Raw genomic sequence first — 26,414 nt, forward strand, 5'->3', positions numbered from 1 at the left:
ACACACCATGGAATACTATGCAGCCATAAAAAAGGATGAGTTTGTGTCCTTTGTTGGGACATGGATGCAGCTGGAAACCATCATTCTCAGCAAACTGTCGCAAGAACAGAAAACCAATCACCGCATATTCTCACTCATAGGTGGGAACTGAACAATGAGATCACTTGGACACAGGAAGGGGAACATCACACACCGGGTCCTATTGTGAGGAGGGGGGCGGGGGGAGGGATAGCATTAGGAGATATACCTAATGTAAATGACAAGTTAATGGGTGCAGCACACCAACACAGCACATGTATACATATGTAGCAAACCTGCACATTGTGCACATGTAGCCTAGAACTTAAAGTATAAAAAAAGAAAAAACAAAAAAAACCTCACTGTTAAAAAAAGAAAAAAAAATGTTTTGCCTTACAATTTCTATTCAACACTATACTATAGGTCTAGCTAGTGCAATTAAATAAGAAAAAGTGGGGAAGGGGCATCCAGATTGGAAAAAACAAAGGGAGCAAACCCATCCTTATTCACATTCCACATGATCCTGTTTGTGGAAAATCCTAAGGACATACAACCCAATTAAAAATAAACAGGCGAGGTGCAGTGGCTCACACCTGTAATCCCAGAAGTTTTGGAGCCCTAGGTGGGTGGATCACTTGAGGCCAGGAGTTTGAGACCAGCCTGGCCAACAGGGTAAGACTCCATCTCTACAAAAATACAAAAATTAGCTGGGCATGGTGGTGCACCTGTTATCTCAGCTACTCAGGAGGGTGACACAGGAGAATCGCTTGAACCCAGGAGGCAGAGGTTACAGTGAGCCAAGATCGTGCCACTGCACTCCAGCCTGGGTGACAGAGCGAGACTCTGTCCCAAAAAATAAAAATAAAAATAAACAGATGCTGGCCCAATGTTGTGGCTCATGCTTATAATCCTAGCACTTTGGAAGGGCAACACAGGAGTATTGCTTGAGGTTAGGAGTTCAAGACCAGCCTGGGCCAAATAATGAGACCCCTTCTTACAAAAAAAAATAAATAAAAATAAAAAGTTAGCCAGATATGGTGGCATGTACCTGTAGTCCCAGCTACTCAGGAGGCTGGGGGAGGGGGATACTTAAGCCCAGGAGTTCAAGGCTTCTGTAAGCTGTGATCGCACCACTGCACTCTAGCCTGGGTGACAAAGTGAGACCCTCTCTCAAAAAAATAAATTAAGTAAATAAATGAAGAAACAGATACCTTGTTATGGCTGAATGGCATTTTATTGTACATGTATACCACATTTTGTCTATCCGTTCTTCTGTTGATGGACATTTGGCTTATTAGCTCCTGTGAATAGTGCTGCAAAAAGTGGCAACATGGGAGAGCCTGGAAGGCCTCATGTTAAGCAAAATAAGTTAGGCAAAGAAAGAGAACTACTGCATGTTCTCACTCGTGTGAAAACTGAGAAAAAAAATTTCAAACTCGTAGAAGTAGAGAGTAGAATTATGGGTATTAGAGGCCAGGAAGGGGACAAGAGGGGAGAATGGGAGAGTTTAGTTAATTAATACAAAATTATTACTACATAGGAGGAATGAGTTCCGGTGTTTTGCAGCAGTGTAGGCTGAATATGGTTTACTATAATTTATTGAATGTTTTCAAAATGCTAGAGGAGAAGATTTTGAATATTCACAACACAAAGGACAATGTTTGAGGTGATGAATGTATTTTCTCCAATTTGATCATTATACATTATATGTTCATACGGAACTATCACTCTGTATCCCATAAATATGTACAATTATCACATGTCAACTAAAAAATAAAAGGAAAAAATAAATACCTTACAAAAGCATATGAAAAGGTGCTCAATATCAATTGTCATTAGGGGAAACAATAATGAGATACCACAACATCCCTATTAAAATGACCAGAATCCAAAGAACTGATAATAGCAATTACTGACAAGAATACAGAGCAATAGGAACTCTCATTCATTGCTGATGGGAAATGAAAATAGCACAGCTACTTTGGAAGACAGTTTAGCAGTTTCCTACAAAGCTAAACATAGTCTTCCCATTTGAGCCAGTAACCATGCTCCTACCTAACTGATTTGAAAACTTACGCCCACATAAAAACCTGCACAGGAATGATTATAGCAACTTTATTCATAAGCACCAAAAACTGGAAGCAACCAAGATTCCTTCAGTAAAGCAAATGAATAAACACACTGTAGTAGTACATTGATACAATGGAATACTATTCAGAGATAAAAAGAAATGAGCTCTCAAACCACAAAAAGACATGAGTGAATTTCAAAGGTATATTGCTAAGTGAAAGAAGTCAGTCTGGAAAGGCAACATATTATAGATTCCAATTATATGACATTCTGGAAAAGGCGAAACTATGGAAATGGTAAAAAATATTTGTTGCCTAAGGGTTTAGTGGAAAGAAAGGAAAGTGAAACACAAGATTTTTTAGGATGGTAAAAGTTCTGTATACTATAATGGTGAACACATGACACTATATATTTGTCAAAGCCCATAGAACTTGACAACACAAAGAATGAGCCTTAACATATACAAATTTAGAAAAAAATCACTTTGGAATTCTGGTAATCCCAGGATGCCATTCAGAATGTGAAAGAACAATCAAACCCTGTTGCAAGTGTGTGACACAAACTCACTGAAGAGAATTAGGGGAAAAGGAGCCAATATAAAAAGTGGTTTGGGGGTAAAGTTAACCATTCTAATACCACAATACACATATACTGGAATTGAATAATGAAGTAAATGGATGGCAGATGTTGGAAACCAGTTTTCTCACTATTGGAGGGCAGAGCTAAACAAGGGAAAGAGGCTAGAATGAACATGTAGTAACAGAGTTGGAGACATAAGTTGAACTTATGTTTAGCTTAATATAGGTGATTGGATATAGAAATTTTATAGGAATGTGTGTCTATAAGGGTTAATATACAAATATTTGTTTATTTGCTGTGTCAGCTGGGAGGGCTTACGGGCAGTGATCTCCAGCAGCAATGAGTACACCTAGCTCCCAGATCTTGGTTTCTAATACCATTCTCCAATAAAGGGAACCAGGACTCCTTGGGAAAATTGTTGATTATAGCACTGGGACAGGAAATAAACAATATGAGCCTGGAGAATCCTGCAGTGCTACAAGTGAAGTGCTACAATAATCATGGGGTTATGTCAGAGGGACACGAGAGCCGACTAAAAGAGTTCACAGTACTCAAAGCTGGAGCAAGAAAACAAAGAAATAAAGTGGTATTAAATTAAAATCCAAATTGTATAATAAATATCCATGGGCCCATACTTATATAAATAAATGACTAAATAAATAAGTAAATAAGGGAGCATAGACAAATCTGCCATTCAGAAGAAATCCACGTAATGTACGTAGGTAGTCTACCCTCAAGAAACTGGAGCATAACTCCTCACTCATTCACTAAGGACTGCACATATTGACTTTCTCCCAAAGAGTACAGTACGGAAAGGGGGAGAAAAGAGTAACTTCACAGTGGAGAAACCTGACAAACACCGCCTTATCTAGGTGATCAAGTTCACCATCAAGATAAATCACGGTGAGTATAATCATGAGAAAAACGCAGGAAAATCCCAGTTGAGTGACATTCCATAAAATACCTGATCAGAACTCCTTGAAGCTCTTTATGGCCATCAAAAATAAGGAAAGTGTGAAAAACTGTCACAGCCAAGAGTAGCTTAAGGAGATTTGGCTACTAAATGCAATATAGTATCCTGGAGGAAATTCCGAAGGAGGAAAAAAAAAAACAAAAACATTAGGTTAAAAACTAAGGAGATCTGAAAAAAGTATGGACTTCAGTTAATAATAACATATCAACATTGGTTCATTAATGGTAACAAATGTAATATACTAATGTTAGATGCTAATAAGGGAAATTGGATGTGGGATATATGACAGTTCCCCATACTATCTTGGCAATTTTTCTGTAAGTCTAAAACTCTTCTAAAATAAGTTTATTTTTTTAAATAGACACAAGATTTGAATAGGTGTTTCACCAAAGACGATACATGAATGGTTAATCAACCCATGAAAAGATGTTCAGCTTCATTAGTCATTAGGGAAATACAAATTAAAACCACAATAACACTAAACACCCACTTGACTGTCTATAATCAAAAAGATAGCTAATAACAAGCATTGACAAGACTGTGTATAAACTGAACTTTCATACACGGCTTGTGGGAATGTAAAATAGTACAACTACTTTGGAAAATGGTTTGGCTATTTCTTATAAAGTTTAACATAGATTTACCATATAATTGAGCAATTCCATTTCTCTATCTCTACACAAGGGAAAATAAAACCAGTGTCCACTCAAAGACTTGTATGGAAATGTTCATAGCAGCATTATTCATAATCAAGAAGCAGAAACAATCCAAATGTTCATCAATGGATAAATAAAATGTGATATGTCCATACAATAGAATACCATTCAGCAATAAAAAGGAACAAACTACTGATACACATACAACACGAAGGAACTTATTCTGCTAAGTAAAATAAATCGAATACATTAGACTTCATGGTATATAATTTCACTTATATGAAATGCCAAAAATAGGCAAATCAATAGAGATGAAAACATATTAGTGATTGGGCCTGAGAGTTGGATGGGGATTGACTGCCAGTGGGCTTGAAAGATCTTTTTGGGTTGAAGGAAATTGTTCCAAAACTGAATTGTGACAAGGGTTGCATAAGTCTGTAAATGTACTACAAAACATTGAATTATACACTTAAAACTGGTATAATCTGTAAATTACACCTAAATAAAGCTGTTTTAAAAACAATACTTTGCTATTATTCCCCAAAAGCATTTCTTAAGTACCTATTGCTCAAAATAAAAAGGAAAAGATCTATCTAGTTACTTATAAATGAAGAATCAAATATTGACAGTGATATAAAGATGGTTTATAAGCCTGTCTGTGCTATTTTTCAAGATCATGTTCTCTTTCCAGTGAAATTTTCTCATATATTCAAGAGGCTATGGAAAGATGAAAATATTGAATGTGGATGAGTGCGTTATAAAAATTTTGATAAAATATTTAAATTACATTTAATATGCCTTCCAAAAGGTTATAAATAAAAATATTCTGGGGTATTTTTACGGTCAAAATTTCTAGCACAAATAATAAACAGAAAACTATACATTGAAAGGTTCCCAGAAAATATATGTCATATGTTGGATTTCTTTTCTCCCAAAGATTGGAATAGATGGATGTGGGAAAAAAACATGTGCAACCTTGGCCTGTTATCTGACAGATAACAAACTATACCGAGTGCCTATATCTCACAAATGTGCCTACATCGAATTCAAAGAAGTTTTTAAAAAGGTGTTTATTCACGCAGGATTAAAAGGGAAACCCACTGTTCTGATGGTTCCCAATTTAAACATAGAGCAAGTAAGTACTTTTTGTCTTTGTTATTTGCTGAAGTTTGATATCTTCGTGGCTACCCCCTCCCCAGAAATTTAATATTTGAAAAGAAAACAAGAAAATATTTATCAATGGTTCTATTAGCCTACAATATCAGTTTGCTTGCAGTATTCTCTGTTCTTATCCAGTTATTATTTATTTGTAATGATGCCACAGGTAGTTATGAATTAACCCACAGAATTTATATATTTGTAATGATGCCACAGGTAGTTATGAATTAACATTTCAATAAAGGTATTTTCTATGTCATTATCTTGTTCATTTTAATTGACAGATTGGAAGTAATTTATCTATGTAGCTGAAGTCATCTGTCTTATATCAGAACTAGCTTTATGATCTGTATTTTAAAAACCCTTTCATCTATATCCAGTATCTGTAATCTACAGTTAGGTATGTAATCTACAATCTGCTCTTACAGCATCCAAGCTTCTGTTTCTCTCCATTACTCTTTTTCTGCTCTAATTTCACTGTCAGATGTAGGACTTTCCTTACAGAATATGTTATTTTTGGCATGTATATATATATTTCCTCCAAGTCTGTGGCTCGTCTGTTTATTTTCTTTTCAAATTAAATTCAATTAAATGTTTTAAATTGGCATGATAATTGTACATGTGTTTATGGGGTATAGTGATGTTTCAATACATGTAAGAGCAGATTACCATAATTAGCATATTCATCTCAAACATTTATCATTTTTGTGTTAGGAGCATTCAATATCCTCCTTCTAGCCCTTTGACACTATATAATATATTATCGTTATGTATAGTCATCCTACAATGCTGTAGGATAGTAGAACTTATTCCTCCTCTCTAGCTGTAATTTTGTATCCCTTAAAAAAATCCCTCACTATCCTTCTCTCCCTTTCCCCTGCCTTTCTCAGCCTCTAGTATCTTCTGTTCCACTTTTTACTCCCGTGAGATCCACTTGTTTTTAACTTTTATAAAGAGTGAGAGGATGTGGTGTTTAACTTTCTGTTCCTGGCTTACTACACTTAACATAATCATGTTGCCAAAGTGACAGGATTTCATTCTCTTTTATGGCTGAATCATATTCTATGAATTTTATGTACCATCTTTTCTTTAGTCATTCATTAATTGGTGGACACTTAGGTAGATTCTGTATCTTGGCTATTGTGAAAAGAGCTGTTATAAACATGAAGGTACAGATGTTTCCTCGATATACTGATTTCCTTTTCTTTGGATAAATGCCCAGAAGTGGGATTGCTGGATCTTATGATCATTTTATTTGTATCATCATCATCATCATCATCATCATCATCATCATCATTTTTGTTTTGTTTTGTTTTGTTTTGTTTTGAGACAGGGTCTTCCTCTGTCACCCAGGCTGGAGTGCAGTGGTGCGATCATGGTTCACTGAAGCCCCAACCTCCAAGGCTCAAGTGATCCTCCCACCTTAGCCTCCTAAGTAGCTGAGACTACAAGACTGCACCACCACACCCAGCTAATTTTTTTTATTGAGGTGGGGTCTCACTGTGTTGCCCAGACTCATGTGTAGTTTTTTGAGGACCCTCCACACTATTTGCGATAATGGCTGTACTAGATTACATTCCCACCAACAGTGTATAAGAGTTCCCTTTCTCCACATCTTTACCATCATTTGCTATTTTTTGTCTATTTGATGATAGCCATCCTGACTGGGGAGAGATGATAACTCATTGTGGTTCTGATTTGCATTTCCCTAACAATTAGTATTGAGCATTTATTCATTTTTTTTTTTGGCCATTTGTATGTCTTCTTTTGAGAAATATCTGTTCATATCATTTGCCCATTTTTTAATCATGTTTTGTTTGTTTTTTGTTCTTTATTTTTTGTTTTTGCTGTTAAGTTTGAGTTCTGGATATGAATCCTCTATTGGATGAATCATTTGCAAATATTTTCTCCTATTCTGTAGTTTGTCTTTTCATTCTATTGTTTCCTTTGCTATACAGAAGGAAATTTACCATCCTTTTGAGTATGATATAATTCCATTTGTTTATTTTTGCTTTTGTTGCCTGTGCTTTTGAGGTCTTATTTATAAATTCTTTTCCAAGACCAATGTCCTGAAGCATTTCCCTTGTTTTCTTCCAGTAGTTTTAGTTTCAGGTCTTACATTTAGCTCTTTAATTAATTTTGAGTTGATTCTTGTATAGGGTGAGAGGTGGGGGTCTACTTTCATTCTTCTGTATATGGATATTCAACTTTCCCAGCACCATTTATTGAAGACTGACTTTTATTCATTGTATGTTCTCAGTGCATTTGGCAAAAATGAGTTGGCCATTGATACATGAATTAATTTCTGGGTTCTCTATTCTATTCCATTGGTCTATGTGTCTGTTTTTGTTCCCATACCATGCTGTTTTGGTTACTATAGCTTTATAATGTGTTTTGAAGTCTGGTAGTGTGATGCCTCCAACTTTGTTCTTTTTGCTCAGAAAGAACTTTGGATCCTTTGGTTCTTTTTGCTCAGAAAGAATAGCTTTGGATTTCTGAGATATTTTGTGGTTCCATTTGAATTTTAGGAATTTTTCCTATTTCTGTGAAGAATATCATTGGCATTTTTTCAGAGATTGCAACAAATCTGTAGATTTCTTTGGGTAGTATGGTCATCTTAACAATATTGGTTTTTTTGATTCATGAACATGGGGTGTCTTTCCATTTGTTTGTACCCTTTTCAGTTTCTTCTATCAGTGTTTTGCAGCTTTCCTTGTAGAGTTCTTTCATCTCCTTGGTTCAAATTTATTTCCAGGTATTTGATTTTATTTATTGTAACTATTCTAAATGGGATTGCCTTTTTAATTTCTTTTTCACCTAGTTTGCTGTTTGTATATAGAAACATTACTGATTTTTGTATCCTGCAACTTTGCTGAATTCATTTATCAGTTCTAAGAGATTTTTGTCAACCCCATAAAAAAGTGGGCAAAGGATATGAACAGACACTTTTCAAAAGAAGACATTTGGCCAGGTGCAGTGTTTAACCCCTATAATCCCAGCACTTTGGGAAGCCAAGGCAGGAGGATCTCTTGAGCCTGGGAGTTCCAGATCAGCCTGGGCAACATAGTGAGACCTTGTCTCTATTTTTAAGAAAAGATATAGACTGGCTGAATGGATGAAAAACAAGACCCAACTATATGCTGCCTACAAGAAATTCAACACACTTGTAAAGACAGACATAGAGTGACAGTGAAGGGATAGAAAAAGATATTCCATGCAAACAGAAACCAAACACAAGCAGGAGTAGCTATATTTCTATCAGATAAAACAGATTTCTAGTCAAACTGTAAAAAGAGACAAAGGACATTATATAATAATAAAGTAATCAATTCAGCAAGAGAATATAACTATTGTAAATATATATGTACCCAACACTGGAGCACCCAGATATATAAATCAAATATTATATCTAAAGGAAGAGATGGACCCCAATACAATAATAGTTGGGGATTTCAACACCCCACTCTCAGCATTAAATAGTTCATCTAGACAGAAAATCAGCAAGCATCAGATTTAAAATGCACCATAGACCAAGTGGACCTAACAGACACTTAACGAACATTTCACTCAACAGCCACAGAATACACATTCTTTTCATTAGCACATGGAACATTCTGCACGACTGATTATATGTTAGAACACAAACAAGTCTCAACAAATTTTTAAAAATCAAAATCATATCAAGTATCTTATCTGAATACAATAGAATATGACTAGAAATCAATAACAAGAGCAACATTCAAAACTGTAACATTCATGGACATTAGACAGTATGCTCCTGAATAACAAATGGATGAAGGAAGAAATTAAGAATGAAATTTAAGAATTCCTCAAAACAAATGATAATGGAAACACAACATAACAAAACCTAGGGGTCCAGGAAAAGCAGTATTAAGAGGCAAGTTTATAATAATAAATGCCTACATAAAAAAAGAAAGATTTCAAATAAATAACCCAACAATGCATCTCAGGGAACTAGAAAAAGCAAGAACAAATGAACCCAAAATTAGTAGAGGGAAATAAATAATAAAAATCACAGCAAAAATAAATGAAATCGATAATAAAAAACAATACCAAAGATCAACACAACCAAAAGTTTTTTTGGTAAAGAAAAACAAAACCAAACAACTATTAGTTAGACAAACTAACAACAGAAAAGATCCAAATAAATAAAAACAGAAGTGAGAAAGAATACATTACAATGGATACCATAGAAATACACAGGATTATTAGAGACTATTATGAATAGCTACACATCAATAAATTAAAAAACCTAGAGGGAATGAATAAATTCATATATAATCTATCAAGATTGAGCCAAGAAGAAATAGAAAACCTGAGCAGACTTATAAGTAACAAGATTGATCAGTAATAAAAGCTCTCCCAAAAACAAACAAACAAACAACAACAAAAATTCCACTACTGGATGGCCTCACTGCTAAATTCTACCAACTATTTTTTTTTAAGATGGAGTCAGGCTGGAGTACAGTGGTGCCATCTCAGCTCATGGCAACCTCTGACTCCTGAGTTCAAGCAATTCTTCTGCCTCAGTATCCTAAGTAGCTGGGATTACAGGCACCTGCTACCACACCTGGCTAATTTTTTTTGTACTTTTAGTAGAGATTGGGTTTCACTATGTTGGCCAGGCTGGTCTTGAACTTTTGACCTCAGGTAATCTGCCTGCCTTGGCCTCCCAAAGTGCTGGGATTACAGGCATGAGCCACTGCTCCCAGTCTCTACCAAACTATTAAAGACAAATTAATATTAATTATTCTCAAGCTATTCCAGAATATTAAGGAGGAAATTATTCCTTACTCATTCTATGAGGTCAGCTTAACACTGTTACCAAAACCAGACAAGGACATGATGAAAAAGGAAAACTACCGGCCAATATTCCTGATGAATCTAGATACAAAAATCCTCAACAAAATACTAGCAAACTGAATCAAACAACACATCAAAAAGATAATACACTATTATCAACTGGGATTTATGTCAGGAATGCAAGGATGGTTCAACATATGCAAATCAATAAACATGAAACACTGCATAAACAGAATATAGAGAAAAAACCACGATCATCTCAATAGATGCTGAAAAGGCATTAAATAAAATCCAACATCCCTTCATGATAAAAAAAAAAAAAAAATAAATTAGCTATAGAAGGAAAGTACCTCAACACAATAAAGGCCATATGTGACAAACCCACAGCTAACATCATAGTGAATAGGGAAAAGCTCAAAGCTTTTCCTCTGTGAGCTAAAACAAGAAAAGAGTGCCCATTCTCACCACTCTTATTCAACATAGCACTGGAAATTCTAGCCAGAGCAATTAGATAAAGGAAAGAAATTAAGGGCATCCAAGTTAAAAAGGAGGAAGTAAAATTGCCCATTTCCAGATGACATGGTCTTATAAATATGTAAAGATTCTACCAAAGCCTCTTTTTTTAAAAAACTTTTATTTTAAGTTCAGAAGTACAAGTGCAAATTTTTTACATAGGTAAACGTGTCATGGGGGTTTGTTGTACAGATTACTTCATCAGCCAGGTATAAAGCCTAGTACTCATTAGTTTTTTTCCTGATTCTCTCCCTCCTCCCACCCTTCACACTCTGAAAGGCCCCAGTGTGTATAGTTCTCCTCTGTGTCCATATGTTCTCATCATTTAACTCCCACTTATAAGTGAAAACATGCAGTATGTGGTTTTCTGTTCCTGTGCTAGTTTGCTAAGGATAATGACTTCGGCTCCATCCATGTCCCAGCAAAAGATATGGTCTTGTTTTCTTTTTTTTTTTTTTTTATAGCTGCATAGTATTCTATGGTGTATATGTCCACATATTCTTTATCCAGCCTATCACTGATGAACATTTAGGTTGATTTCATGTATTTGCTATTGTGAATAGTGCTGCAGTGACATACACATGCATGTGTCTTTATAATAGAATGATTTATATTCCTCTTGGTATATACCCACTAATGGGATTGCTGGGTTGAATGGTATTTCTGTCTTTAGGTCTTTCAGGAACTGACACACTGTCTTCCACAATGGCTGAACCAATTTACACACCCACCAACCTTGTATAAGCATTCCTTTTTCTCCACAACCTCATCAGCATTTGCTATTTTTTGACTTTTTAATAGTAGCCATTCTGACTGGTGTTAGATGGTATCTCATTGTGGTTTTGATTTGCATTTCTCTAACTATCAGTGATGTTGAGCATTTTAAAATATAATTGTTGGCTACATGTATGTCTAGTACATGGGAATGTAATCTAGTACAGCCATTATGGCAAATAGTATGGAGGTTCTAATAGTATGGGGAATTTAATCCATTTAAATTCAAGGTTATAATAGATTGATGAGGACCTATTTATCTCATTTTGTTGATTGTTTTCTGGTTGTTTTGTATATCCTTCCTTTCTTATCATTGATTTTTGTGGTGGGTGGTTTTTTGTTGTTGTTGTTGTTGTTTGGTTTTTGTGTTTTTTTTTTTTTTTTTGGAGTGATAGGGTTCGATTCCTTTCTTTTTTCCCCTTTGTGTATTGGCTCTACCAGTGAGTGTTATAGTTTTGCATGTTTTCATAATGGTGGTTATCATCTTTTCACTTCCACTTGTAAGACTCCCTTGAGCATTTCTTGTAAGGCTATGCTAGGCATGATGAATTCCCTCAGGTTTTTGCTTGTCTTGGGAAGATTTTATTTCTCATTCATTTCTGAAGGATAGCATTTGGATATAATTTTCTTGGCTGGCAGTTTCTTTCCTTCAGTTCTTTGACTATCTCATCCTGTTCTCTCCTGTCCTGTAAGGTTTCTGCTGAGAATTCTGCTGTTCTTCTGCTGGGGTTTCCCATTTATATGATGACATTTTTCTCTTGCCATTTTTGGAAATTTCTCTTAGTCTTTGAATTTTGACAGTTTGACTGTAATGTTCCTCAGATAGACTTTTTTGGGGTTGAATCTATTTGGGGATATTGGAGCTTTCTGGATCTGTATGACTAACTCTCTCTGAAGACTTGGGATTGTTTTCAGTTATTATTTAATTAAATGCTTTCTACACCTTTCCCCTTCTCTTCTTCTTCTGGAATGCCCTTAAGTTCAGAAATTCTTTCTTCTGCTTGGTCTTATCTGTCATAGAAGCTCTCAATTATAATATTTTTCATTGAAATCTGTAGCTCTGGGATGTGTTTTTGATCCTTTTTTATGATATATATCTCCCTATTGAATTTCTCATTCAAACCATGAACTGTCTTCCTGATTTTGTTGAATTGTCAATCTTTATCTTGTATCTTAATTGCATTTCTTTAAGATTATTATTTTACATTCTTTTTCTGGCATTTTGTATATTTTCTTATGATTGCGACCTGTTACTGGTGAGTTACTATGTTCCTTTGGAGGTTTCATGTTTGCTTGCTTTTTCATGTTTGATGTGTCCCTTCATTGATTTCTATGCATCTCGAAAAACAATCACCTTTCCAACTTTATGGAGTAGCTTTCATAAGGAAAGACTTATTCATAGGTATGGGTTTTACAGTGTCAGTCATTGGGTGCATGGACTTGATTCTAGATGGATACAGTAGTGTAGTCTCCATGTAGTTTCTTCAGTTGTAATCCGTGCTGGTGACATTTGCAAATGTCTCAGCAGCCTAGGCTGTGAGAGTTTGTGAAGGCAATGGTGCAACTTTGCTGGAGGTGGGCTCACCAGGCTGTTTCTCATGTCAGGGGCATGTGCATGCATGCAGTGAATCAGCCAACTCGGGATCTGGCTCACTTGATTTGGAGCCATAGGGCTACTACTCTAGCTGGGGGCATAGGCATACAGTTACTTGGCTGGCCTGGTTGTGTGTCTGCCAGGGTTGCCCATGGGATTGTTTCTTAGGCCCTTAGCACAGGCACAGAGTCATTAGGCAGGCCTGGGGCATGTCTGCAGCATGGGGGATGCACCACAGGGCGGTTTCTTAGGTCCATGAGGTAAGCACAATGCTTCTTGGCCAGCCTGGGAGTGTGCCCACCAGCGGTGACCCATAAGGCTGTTTCTCAAGCCTGAGATATGGGTGCATGGCTGTTCAGCTGGCCTGAAGGGGTTGTGTCTGCCAGGGGCAACCCACGGAGCTATTTTTCAGGCTTAGGATGAAGGCAAAGGTTTGCTTGGCTAGCCTGGGGGTGTGTGTTTCAGGGGTAACCTGTAAGGCTGTTTCTCAGGACCTGATTGTGGGCACAGAGCTGTTGGGCAGGCCAGGGGCATGTCCTTAGTGGAGGCACTTGTGGGGCTATTTCTCAGGTCCTGGGCATGGGCATGTAGCACTCTGCCAGCCCAAGAATGTGTCAGCTGTTCAGTGGCTCTGGGACCCCTCCTACTTCAAGAAGAGTACACAGCAGTTTGGCCAGCTCAAGGGTAGGCTCACCCTAAATGGGACTGCCAGATTGTTCCTCTGGCTAAAAGTGCAGGCATTGGGGATTGGTTTCTCTGCTGGCAGGACCACAATCAAAGCCAATCCTGGGCCCAGGCTCTGCACAGCTCGGGTTGTGGCATAGAGCCACCCATGGGGACTTGGTGGAAGAATGAAGATGAAGTCCCAGTGCTGGAGAGTTGCATGGTTACTGGTCCCTAGAGCAGGGCCCACTCCAGAGGTAGCTCTGGTCTCAAGATGGTGCGATGCTGCTGTAGCTTGGCTCACAGCGGGAGAGAAGGTGGGTGGGAAGTACACACCTTGTGCTCCCGATCCAGAGCAATGCAGCTGCAAGAATTTCCAGCAGCTCCCTAAAATGGGCCCAGGACTAGAAAGTACTCTGAGATTGTCCTGTATAATGACTGTAGGTGTTTCAATGGCAATGGGGCTGGTAGGGTTCTTCTGCTTACCTCATCTTCACCAGGAGAAGTCCCTCTTGACTCCCAGCTGATCTGGACAGGGGAGACAGGGCTGCAGAGGCAGGATGCCTCCACATTGTCCTCCTGGGCTTCCAGTCACCACAGGTACCTCTCCATCCTCTCACTGTACTCATGCACTCTCCCATTGACATTCTAGTCAAATCTTAACTGTTTATTTGTTACACTGGTCCTTTCTTATGGGGAAGACTACTTCCAAGTACTTCTAGCCAGCCATCTGGCCAGTCACCAGGCCCAGAATATACTATATTTATGTACAAGCAAAAATTGCTAATCACTCACTTTTTTTCAGTTCTGTTTTTTTTCACAAACTATACTCTTCCATGTCCAAGACAAAATTAGGAATGCCACCTCAGATTGTATTTACTCTTGTGACAAAATTTCAAGGGAACATTGTTTATTGTTTTTGATCCAGACATATGTAGTTATTGAGTATTGTTTCAACCCCTCATCCTGTTTTTTCTCTTAGTGCTGGGCCTTTCTCCATTGAGTTATTTTTTTCATGTCATATTTTTGAGAGCAAATCCAAATGCCATATCATATCTACTATACTCCTCCAGGATTTCTGCTATATCTATATATTCTCCCTTCACCAAACTTAAATATCCAGCTCTGTTGATCCAGTTGAGGTTTCTGCCACACAATTTCTCTCTGGATTTTAGATGTAGTTTCTCCCATGCCAGGAGCCCATTGTTCTAATTTAATAAATCAGTTTCAGAAAATCATTTCAGGCTAAAGCTGAAATGAACATGGCTCCTCTACTCTCATGTTACTCAGGACTTCGAGATCATTGGATCTGTTTCCCACACTTTCTAGGCTTCTTCTGGCCATAGCATTGCTTTTCATGTGACCCAAAAAGAGTGCGTAACTATCAGTGTGTAACAAGCTTTGGCAGTTCTCCAAATGAGGTGAGACAGGAAATAAGTTAGCCCTGTGTTACCTCTGTTGGCCTCTACTGGAGAGCTCCCCACAAGCTCTCTGCCCTTCCCCACCTGAACTGAAATACCATGAACCTATGGGTGTCTCAGTCTCCTGAAGAGAGTCACTAATGCTACCTACTTTTTTAAATGCTTTTTTTAAAGAAATCTTGGATTTATTCTCAAAAGCAAAATGTCCTTATGTTTATAATAACTCTTCTGGCAGAGTTTGTTTTCCTACTTTTTCTCATCTGTTACCTTTTCCATTGAATTTGAGGTCCTATATAGATATGAATTCAGTTAAATTAAAATAATCCTTCAGCAATGTTATTTCTAGTTTGTCTACTACTATTCAATCGCAAATGTAGATGTATTGAGGGCTTCTGTGAACTGCCTGAACCGGGTTCCTGCCTAATTCATTATTGTACCCACTCCTCCATACCTCTTTTCTCAGTGCCTGTCGCAGCTATTTGGCATACTCTCCATACCAAGTATATGTTTCTCTAATGTTTGAATGAATGAATGGATGAATGAAGCTTATTTTGACTCAGAAAAAAATATTCTGATGGGTTTGAATGAAAACGTTAGTCTTAGGACAGGCACAGTGGCTCATGCCTATAATCCCAGCACTTTGGGAGGCCAAGGTGGGAAGATGGACCAGCCTGGACATCATAGAGAGACCGAGTCACTACAAGAATATTTTAAAAATTAGCCAAGCATGGTGGCATGCACCTTTCATCCTACCTATTTGGGAGGCTGAGGTGGGAGGATGGCTTAAGCCCAGTAGTTCAAGGCTGCAGTGAGCCATGACTATGCCACTGTACTCCAGACTGAGCAACAGGGTGAGACTTTTGTCTCAAAAAAAAAAAAAAAGGTGGCAGGTGGGGGATATTAGCTTTAAAAAAAAAAACACTTAGCCTCAGTTCTCCTTAATCGCTATTGCTTTCTTGCTTTCTCAAATTGATGTGGTTAGGGTAGAATATATGAATAATTTACTCATTCCTGATTAAATATGTGTTTTGCCTAAGGATTTATTTTTAGAAGATTTGAACTATATCATCAATTCAGGAAGAATACCTGACCTGTTTGAAAATGTTGAGCTGGATTCTATTGCGATGAAAATCAGATCTCTTACTGAACAGTCTGGTCATATGGATAATAGGCAATCTTTACTTTCACTCTTTCAAAAGGTACTTTTTTGTGACTTGGCTTTATCAAATTGTCATGTTAAAAGTAGACCATGTTTATAATTCTGTACATGATTTTTAAGTTGGATATAATTTCTTTAGATCTTTATATGAGTTTTTAAGGTAAAATAATGAGTACCCTACCCACAGACAAACCATATCCTTAGGTAGGTCAAAAACTTACATGAATCTGAGCCTGTCTGGCTATCAACGATTTTAAAAAATAATACCAGCAAGAGGCAACAAAATGAAAAATAAAATCCCAAGAGTATTTCTTACACAAAGATTCTTTCTCAGATAATGATGTTCTTATTTCATCTTTTTGGTAACAAGTCTGGAAAGGCAAGAAACAAGAAACATTTCATCCTTTGGAATAGTCCTGGAATTGACCAGGAGGTGATGGATACAAAAAGAAATTGACTGGATACAGCAGGTGCTATTCAGAATGAACTCAGCAGCAGAGGAGCTGTGAACAAACTGGTTTGATGAGAGATATAGATTAGTCAAAATGAACTCAACTTTCTGTGTCTTTGAGACATGATGACTGACCAGTGGCTTAGCGAATATATGGACATGATTACTCAAACTAGAATACTCACTGGGGAAGGACCACAGGTGGATTTATTTCTGGTGCTAGTTTTTGTCTATCATAGGGCAATTTAAAAATTGAATTTGGCCATCCACCATTTCTCACCTTAGTAACAACATTGCTAAGTATCAAACAGATACTTAGTAACCTGTCACAAGAAGATGTTTTAAAAATTCCAAAAATGACTCCACAGTTGATAGAGAACAAGGTAATATGAGTGGATATCCTTAGATTTAGTTAGATTTTTTAATAACATTGTAGAAAGAAGGATAGCATTTATCCTGACAATTGTGGCACTCTTGTGCCTTGTTACTATATTTGGTTTATTCATTAGATTTAAATAATAAGGAAGAAAAAAGAAATTTCAGTTTGGAGTGCAGAGAAGTACTCCAGAAAATGAATAAATAAACCAAGAATCTCAGTTAGAAATCAATTTTAATTATATACATGATATATGTATAATATATATAATACTATGCTTCCAAAACTAATTTGACATGTCCTACAATAATAACAAATAATAAAGGCACACTTTAAACTGCTAACATTTGATATCTCTAGGTAGAAGTTTTGGGAATGTGTAAAACAAAGAGAGGTATTTTCATTTTTACTTTAAACATTTCCACATTTCATGAATTTTGCACTGAGCAGTTTTATTTGCCTTTATAAATTTGTTAAAGACAAAAAAGAGGAAAAAAAACTTACCTTTTAGTCTTCTTTCAGCTTTACCATATTTATTTGACAAAATAAGTTGCTTGATACTTAGTATTTTGTACAGTTAGACTCTGAGTTAAAAGGAACACTAACTCACTGAGGCTGTTTTCAGTAATGCGGACTTATTGCAAAGTGATATCTGGAAATAAGGAAGAAGGAATCTGTGCCCTGTTGCCAGTCTTGCCAAGAATCCAGTAACAGCAGCAGCACAGCCAGGTCTTATAAGGAAAAGGGCTGAAGGCAAATTGCAAAGAAACTAGCACTTAGCCTAGGGCCTGTAAAACTGTGTAGGTCTCATATTGCTTAGCTGTAATCCTTTAGCTATAGGAATTTTATTACTACCTCTGGTGCTCTACTCTTATTGTCAGGTTGTTTCTTTCAGCTCTAATTCATCTGACCATTTTCTCACTTTGAGTTTCTGTGGGTCTTAAATGCACACCACCCCAGAGGAAAGAGTTAAATAGTCAGACCCAGCACCATCTGATATAAAGTCCCCTACTGAACAGAACTCTAGCACCAGCCCCCGTCATAAGAGTTGGTTTATGCAAGGGGTGTTCTGGGTCCAGTGCCTCCCCTACTGTTAGTTTCCCTGGGAAGGGCTCTGTTTATGGCAGGCACTCCATGCACAAATGATCAGTCTCTGGTCTACCCACGAAGGAAAGATCTGAAACATGTTTTCCATGAAATTTTTAATGTAATATTTTTTCAAAACAGTGTACTACATTTTAACAATTTATATTTTCATTAATTTTCAGAGAATATATAAAAATCTTCATATTTTTGTGATCATGAGTCCTGAAGGACCTAGCTTCCGCCAAAATTGTAGAGTATATCCTTCTATGATTAGCTCCTGCACGATTGATTGGTACGAGAGGTGGCCAGAAGAAGCTCTCCTTATTGTAGCTAACTCATTCTTAAACGAAAAAGTCAATTTTGAGAACAGAGAGGTAAATATTTAATACAAGTGAAGGTTTCAGTTTATTGACAGCATCTGATGGTATTATGCCTCTGCCTAGATGGACAAAAACAGGCAGTTCTAAGCCAGTTTATAATAAAATGGATCAAGTGTTTACATTGATTCCCTATTAATTCCCCATCTCTTGTACCCCTGAATTCACCCTATTTCAAAGATGCCCAGATTCAGATTCTGCAATGCCTGGGTCTCTTCACTATGCTGTCCACATGGTGGAACAGCAGATTTCTATGAAGGAAAACAGTCTCCATTCTGCATACCAGATTCTATGGTAAGGATGCTGCAACCTTCTGTGTATTCCTTGTAAATTGTTCTGGCTTGGCTACAACAGCAAGTCAGCAAAGCAGTGACAGCACAAGCCACAACACAAAATTAACTCAGAATTTATGAGCCAACAGTAAGAAAGAACCTATTCTGGAGTGACTAAACTGAAGATCCCATAAGACCTAGCTGACAGCAAAGGGGGTAAGAAGTGTTGACCAAAGGAGCTGTAAATGCATAGAGAACTGAAATTCAACGTAGGACATTTCTAGGTCCTATGGGACCAATGGGATTGCATCCTTACTTGTCTAAGTGATCAAGGAAAGCAAAGGCCAAGGAGGACAGAGGCAGGGTAGAACCAGAAGAAAACAAAAATGCAGCTGAGTTAAAAGTGACCAGTGACTGCTTAGACTTGGACTGGAGATGAGTCATCAGGACTAGCTTATGTCTAAATCAGAATTATCTCCCAATCCAGGCAAAGAGAATATTCTTCGCAGTCTGGTTTTGCTCATCTGCACATCCTTTGAGTCCTTGCATTTTTGTAGCTTTATTTTACTCAAGGAAATTTCCTTGAGTATCCTGCTATTGATAACCACTTTAAGAAAGAAATATAAAAGATAAAGAAGGCTGGGCATGGTGACTCACACCTATAATCCCAGCATTTTGGGAGGCAAGGCAGGAGGATTGGTTGAGGTCAGGAGTTCAAGACCAGCCTGGGCAACATGGTGAAACTCTGTTTCTACAAAAAATTTAGAAAATTAGCCAGTTGTGGTGGCACACATCTGTAGTCCCAGTTACATGGGAGGATGAGGCAGGAGGATCTCTTGAGCCCAAGAGTTTGAGGCTATAGTGAACTATTATTACAACACTGTACTTTGGCCTGGGCAAAAAAGCAAGACCTAGTCTCAAAATAAAAAATAAATAAAAAGTGTTAAGACAAAGAAAACATTATAACCCTTGGCCATTGATACCAATGCCCTAAATCTTTGGATGACTATAGTAAAAGTGAGAATAACGTACGGGTAAAGCCTAGAAGGATGAATGTGGCATGCCATTCATAGTTAGCTCTACTGTTGCCCCACCACCATCCCAACAATTAAAACTCATATTTTCGGCCGGGCACGGTGGCTCAAGCCTGTAATCCCAGCACTTTGGGAGGCCAAGATGGGAGGATCATGAGGTCAGGAGATCGAGACCATCCTGGCTAACACGGTGAAACCCTGTCTCTACTAAAAAAAAAAATACAAAAACCTAGCCGGGGGAGGTGGCGGGCGCCTGTAGTCCCAGCTACTCAGGAGGCTGAGGCAGGAGAACAGCGTAAACTCGGGAGGCAGAGCTTGCAGTGAGCTGAGATCCGGCCACTGCACTCCAGCCTGGGCGACAAAGCGAGACTCTGTCTCAACAACAAAAAAAAAAACTCATGTTTTCTTTGTCCTGCTCATCCAGGAGCTCCCTCTTCATCTCCAGATCTCAGAAATAATAAGCTATTTTAATTAATTCCAAGTGTTCAACTTTCTCTTTTTATGTATATTTGGATTGCTTTCTCTTAATTCTTAAAAATTATTATTCTTCAGAACTTGAAAGAAAAACTTGCCCCAACCTGTGTCCAAATCCACAAAAGCATGAAAGACTTGAACAGAAAATACTTTGAAGAAACTGGAAGATTTTATTATACCACTCCCAGTAGCTACTTGCAATTTATGGAAACATTTGCACACATTTTGAGGGCACGAGAGGAAGAGATGCAAACAAAGAGGTAAGACTTTGAGAACAAATCAGAAATATATTTTATATTGGTGTTTTTGTTTGCGAAAAGAGACACAAATGCAAAATGGTGAGCCAAATCTGCCTTTTTGGTGGGACAAAAAGCCAGAAGCTGCAGAAGATCTTAAAGGAGATAAGGTTGATATTCCCCCTGTGTGCCTTCAAAGGCTGCCCCTGTCAAGGCAAGGCTGACAGACTTGGCCAGTAAATAAACAATTAGTCCCTGTTGCATTCCAACAGTTTATTTCTTACATGGACAATGAAAGCAAGAGTAACTAACAGTACCAGTCCCCATGTCCTTTGTCTCATGGGATGACAGCAAAATAAAAGGCTTCAGATGACTACAACACCGATAGTGGAACACTTGCTAAGCAGTTTTATAGCCAGCATTGGTACCTGAGGAGGCATGGGAAGAAACATGAAGCAGCAGACCTCACTGCTAATCAGAATACAAGAGACATTGGAAAACTGTCTTATGACAATCTTCCAGGAAGATGGGGAAATTAGTAGGAAATGGCCTTGTAGCATCTACTCACAAGCGCCCCACATTTTTGTGTTCCAGAAAGATCAGGGGTGTCCTGCCAACACTTAGATCAACTGCGGCCAAGCCTTGTCTATATAACCTATATGGAGACATGAAAGGCTGCCGAGGCACCATGGTGGAACTATTCCCCTCCAAGTCCATCTCCTAAACCTTTCATGTATCTAGCTAATAATTCTTTTTTTAAAATAGCCCACTCCGTCAGATACCCTAACTAATTACTCTGATTGGGGCCTGGGCCAGATTCATTCCATTTGCCATAGGGAACACTGTATGAGAGTGATCATGACTGTGACTCTCACTTGGAGGATAGACCACAGCCAAGCTCCCTGTCTGGAGCTAAGCCAGTTAAAAATGTTATTAATCCAAGTGCATCAAGAGGTATTGGCCATTGCACATTCTCTGTCTCAACTAGCCAGCAGGAAGTCCAGTGCAATGTGATTTTTCATCAGCGCTCGTGCTGGAGAGTGTGAACTAATTTGTGTGCCACAGGTAAGTATAGGCCTGACATTTACATAAGAAGTAGCAACCTCAATAGCAGCTTTTTGCTAATGTGGGGTCGGGGTCTAATTTTATTAAGTTTTTGTTAACAAGGTCAGGTAGGGCATGATAGATCCAATAACAGTTCATTTTAGAGCAGTTGAGGTAGTCTGAATATAATAATGAGGCTAAAGAGAATCACATCAGTGCTCAGAAAGCTAATCTTGTTCCGTTTCAAGGAAAAGTTGTTCACTCCTGGGATCAGCAGATCCTAAGAGGTTTCTGAGAGTCCTTAGATTTTTGCTGGTCAGCAGTTAAATTAAGGATAATGTCAACGGTCTGAGAAAATTGGCCAGATGCCTTACAGGCGAGAGTCAAGAGAGTTTAATGAACCTTCCTCTCACTCCTAAGCTCCTGGGATCTAAGGTGTCCCCTCCCCATCACCCAGGGTTGTAGCTCTCCATTCACAGCTGTGTAATCAGTATGACCAGTCTCTATCACAGTCATTCACCCCTTTTCCAGTCCTCCTCATGTCTTACCCACAACACAACTCTAGATCACTCAGCAGTTTCTTCCGTACGTACCTTGTACTATCGTAGGACATCTTCCACCCCCAATGCGTGGGCCATGCAAGGACAGTCTTAAGAGCTATATCACCTTATATGCATAATCATTATTATCAACATCCATAACTGGTTATATCCAGCAAGCATATCTCGGTGGCAAAAGACAGGTTATAGTCTCCCACTGCTCAACTCTTCTTTGCTACTTGGAAATTTCAGTAGTCCAGTTTCCCAGGGGTAGATGTTGGGGGAGAAAAAGCGAGAAGAGTTAATTATATGGTTTGGGTCTCTTACAGCCTATCTGGTCCTCTTTCCCACCCCAAAACTTACAATTAAATATTCTGTTTAAATGAAAGGTACCCTTATGGAGAATTAGTACATTTAAAGCCCAATTTGCCTGTCTTAAGTGTACTCCAGTGGGAGCTGAGCCTCAGATGCCCAGTTCTCATTATTAGTTTTTCCTTTGAGTCCATTTTATTTTTAACAGCATCTGTTCTTCATCAAGTTGAGAAATTTCCCCTCTCTTCCTAGTCATCATTAATTTTATCAAATATTTTTTCTGCATCAATGGATGCTGACGCAGCAGTGAATTTTCTTCTTTATAGCTTGTTAATATAGTGGATTATATTGATTGACTTTCAAATAGTGAGCCAGTCTTGCATCTCTAGAATAAACTCCATTTGGCCATAATTTGAGTAATTCTTTTTATATATTATCAAATTGTATTTGCCAAATTGTGTTATATCTTACACCTTCTTAATACTTTTTCTTCTTCAGGGATCGCTTCCATATGGGTCTATCCACAATCCTGGAAGCAACCACACTAGTTACAGAAATGCAAGAAGAGCTCTTGATTCTTGGCCCTCAAGTAGAACAAAAAACAAAGGTATGTTTGCTTTGAAATCTCTTTTAAAGATTTTATAGTCTAATATAGAACAGTGTTTGAAAGCAAAGGCTCTGATACCTGACAAAGATAGGCTAGAACTCCAGCTTTGTTACCCTATAGTTGTATACATATGAAAGAAATAACTTGTTTTTTTGTCTCAATTTATCTGTAAAATGAGAACAAAAAAGCAATAACAGCAAAATAGTAACATTATTACATTTTAATAATTAAGGGTAATAGGTATATAGCTAACTGTAGAAGCTTATGTAGAAAGATTCCCTAGTCAGTTAGTTAAATCCATCTGAAATATGCTGTGATAACTTGCAGTCTATCAACTATTCTAAAAACCATCATTCATCATCACTCTTTGTGTGTAATGCATGAAATATTTACTGTAGTCATCCCAGGCAATATCCCAATGGCAGACCAATGGAAGAGAGCACCAGTGGCAGAGAGCTACCATCAAGCATGGTGGATGACAGAGCTTCTAAGAGGGGGCGCAGCTGAGAGCTGGCCAAATGGTGAGAGCTCTTGCTCTCTCCATTTTATTTGTCTCTTGCTCTCTCTCTCATTTTATGCATCTATTAAATATATTTCAGGCTGATTTTAATAAACTTTACCATAGTGAAATGAGATATTTGAATTACTCTTTTAGAAAAGAGATCACGTCTCTTAAAATTCATTCTAAGAACAATTATGTGCTTCATTAGGAAACAGAAACTCTAATGGAAAAACTACGGAAAGATTCACAAGTAGTTGAGAAAGTTCAGATGCTTGTTAAACAGGATGAAGAAATTGTGGCAGAAGAAGTAAGAATTGTGGAAGATTATGCTCAGGTAAAATTCAAATATAGTCAATACAAATAATTTGGAGATTTGAAAAAGTATTCCCTAACCTTCAAGTTTAAAAGTCAGACTGACTGGTCTTAAATATATAGTGCCTCAACTGTGGTTACTTTTCACTGTAATTCCAACAACTATTTATTGAGTCCCTACTACACACAGGATAACATTAAATGAAAATATGAAGTCCAAACATGCGTGTTCCCTGTCCTTGAGGAACCCACAATCTTAGGACACTTTTCTGATTACAATGAACAGAAACTCATGCAGGCCATACCAAAAGTACATTTGGCCTTCAAGTGTAACATCTGCAAGAAACAAGGCAGCTCAAGAGACTGGGTATTTGGTGTGTGTCACTTCTGTTGCTGACTGAATAACTCTCTCTTTTTAAATTGATCATTCTCCTCCATACACTCCAGTCGGGATCTCAGCAGGAGCCAGTGTGGTTTAGCAAATCACTGAATGCTCAACTCTGGTCTGATCAGTAGCTGTTCCTGCTCAGAGCAAGTCGAGAGTAGAGCTTGTCTTCCGTGTACAAAGGTTTTTAATCAAGCAATTCCATCAATTAAAATACATATGTGAGCCTATACTCTAGTATGTGTGTGAATTATTTATAGATAAATTATATCCATGGGCTACCACCATTAGCTAATAGCCCACAGCTCAACAAATATCTAGGGCAAGGTTTATTATGAATAACAGTGAATATACATACAGATTGCAAATAGTCCTTTCGGTCATTTCAAAATTTTCTTGTTGGTCTCTTGTCATACCTGATTAGCTCATCATTGCTTTTTACCTTGTAACGTGGTTGAAGAAAAATTTATATCAAGAATAAAAGAAGTGTCAGCCTGCCTTTTGCTTGTTGTTCACTTGTGCTTCCACTGTTAGCATTGCCTTCAATCCAGTGTTTCTTTCAGACATCTTTTTAAGCTACCTGCCCATGTTTTAGGAGCTAGGTTACAGAATAGGCAAACTAGATTACAGAATAGACAAATCCCTCACTTGGATACAAGTAAGCTGCAAGGCTTCCTAGCATCCTGAGTATTAAGCAAATAGGGGAGGCCCCACTCCTGAGCCTTCTCAGATGGGGAGCTTCCCCTCTTCCATTAAGATGCCACCTGTCTCACTGAGTGATCCAGAACTTCTGTGATGCCAACCACCTGAAGGTGCCACTGTTGATCAATATATTAAATATGAGTACGGGGCCAAGCAGGGTGGCTCATGCCTGTAATCTCAGCACTTTGGGAGGCCGAGGCAAGCAGATCACGAGGTCAGGAGATCAAGACCATCCTGGTCAACATGGTGAAACCCCGTCTCTACTAAAAATACAAAAATTAGCTGAGTGTGGTGGTGCACGCCTGTAATCCCAGCTACTCGGAAGGCTGAGGCAGGAGAATCGCTTGAACCTAGGAAGCAGAGATTGCAGTAAACCAAGATCACACCACTGCACTCCAGCCTGGTGAGAGCAAGACTCTGTCTAAATAAATAAATAAATAAATAAATAAATAAATAAGAGTATGGCTTAATTTCAGTATTTAATATTTTATGCCAAATAAAAATTAGTATAGAGAAATTCATGGGGTTCGTTGTTGGTTTTTGTTTTGCTTTGTTTTGTTTTGTTTTTTGCCATACCACAAAGGGTAATCTTTTTTATTCCCTGACTTCGGCACAAAGCCAGATACATTAGGGCCTGGGGCCATGTTTTTAAAAAGAATACAAAATTACTAGTACACAATTAGGTATGAAAGTAAATATGTACTTAGAATAAGTAAAGAAATCACAACAAGATATAAAATTTTGAAAGCTGACAATTATCACAAACATCACAAAATCTAGAAAATTACCTCACACACTCCTATAATACTTTGTTTAAATTTTTTATTATACTTTTAAGTTCTGGGATACATGTGCAGAATGTGCAAGTTTGTTACCTAGGTATATATGTGCCATGGTTTGCTGCACCCATTAACATGTCATCCATATTAGGCATTTCTCTTAATGCTATCCCTCCCCTCGCCCCTCACCCGGCAACAGGCCCCAGTGTGTGATGTCTCCTCCCTGTGCCCATATGTTCTCATTGTTCAGCTCCCACTTATGAGTAAGAATATGTGGTGTTTGGTTTTCTGTTCTTGTAATAGTTTGCAGAGAGTGATGGTTTCCAGCTTTATCCATGTCCCTGCAAAGGACATGAACTCATCCTTTTTATGGCTGCATGGTATTCCATGGTGTATATGTGCCACATTTTCTTTATCCAGTCTATCACTGATGGGCATTTGGGTTGGTTCCAAGTCTTTGCTATTGTGAATACTCCCGCAATAAACATACGTGTGCATGTGTCTTTATAGTAGAATGATTTATA

The 26,414-nt window shown here is 37.9% G+C and overlaps 1 protein-coding gene across 1 annotated transcript in view; it reads left to right on the forward strand.

Annotated features, from left to right (window-relative positions):
• The window catches only part of LOC105534982 (dynein heavy chain 14, axonemal), a gene marked incomplete at its 3' end in the record, with an annotated part of 322,900 nt that extends 298,854 nt beyond the window's left edge, over nt 1-24,046 (forward strand). Inside the window, exons 27-32 of the mRNA XM_011973918.1 lie at nt 5,234-5,431; nt 16,281-16,442; nt 18,498-18,689; nt 20,551-20,732; nt 23,102-23,210; nt 23,921-24,046. Coding sequence (XP_011829308.1) covers nt 5,234-5,431; nt 16,281-16,442; nt 18,498-18,689; nt 20,551-20,732; nt 23,102-23,210; nt 23,921-24,046 — 969 coding nt within the window. The remainder of the gene's footprint in view (nt 1-5,233; nt 5,432-16,280; nt 16,443-18,497; nt 18,690-20,550; nt 20,733-23,101; nt 23,211-23,920) is intronic.
• Nucleotides 24,047-26,414: the final 2,368 nt, after the last annotated feature.

The sequence above is a fragment of the Mandrillus leucophaeus genome, unplaced genomic scaffold, assembly GCF_000951045.1.
Source record: "Mandrillus leucophaeus isolate KB7577 unplaced genomic scaffold, Mleu.le_1.0 Scaffold1005, whole genome shotgun sequence".
NCBI classification, from domain to species: domain Eukaryota; kingdom Metazoa; phylum Chordata; class Mammalia; order Primates; family Cercopithecidae; genus Mandrillus; species Mandrillus leucophaeus.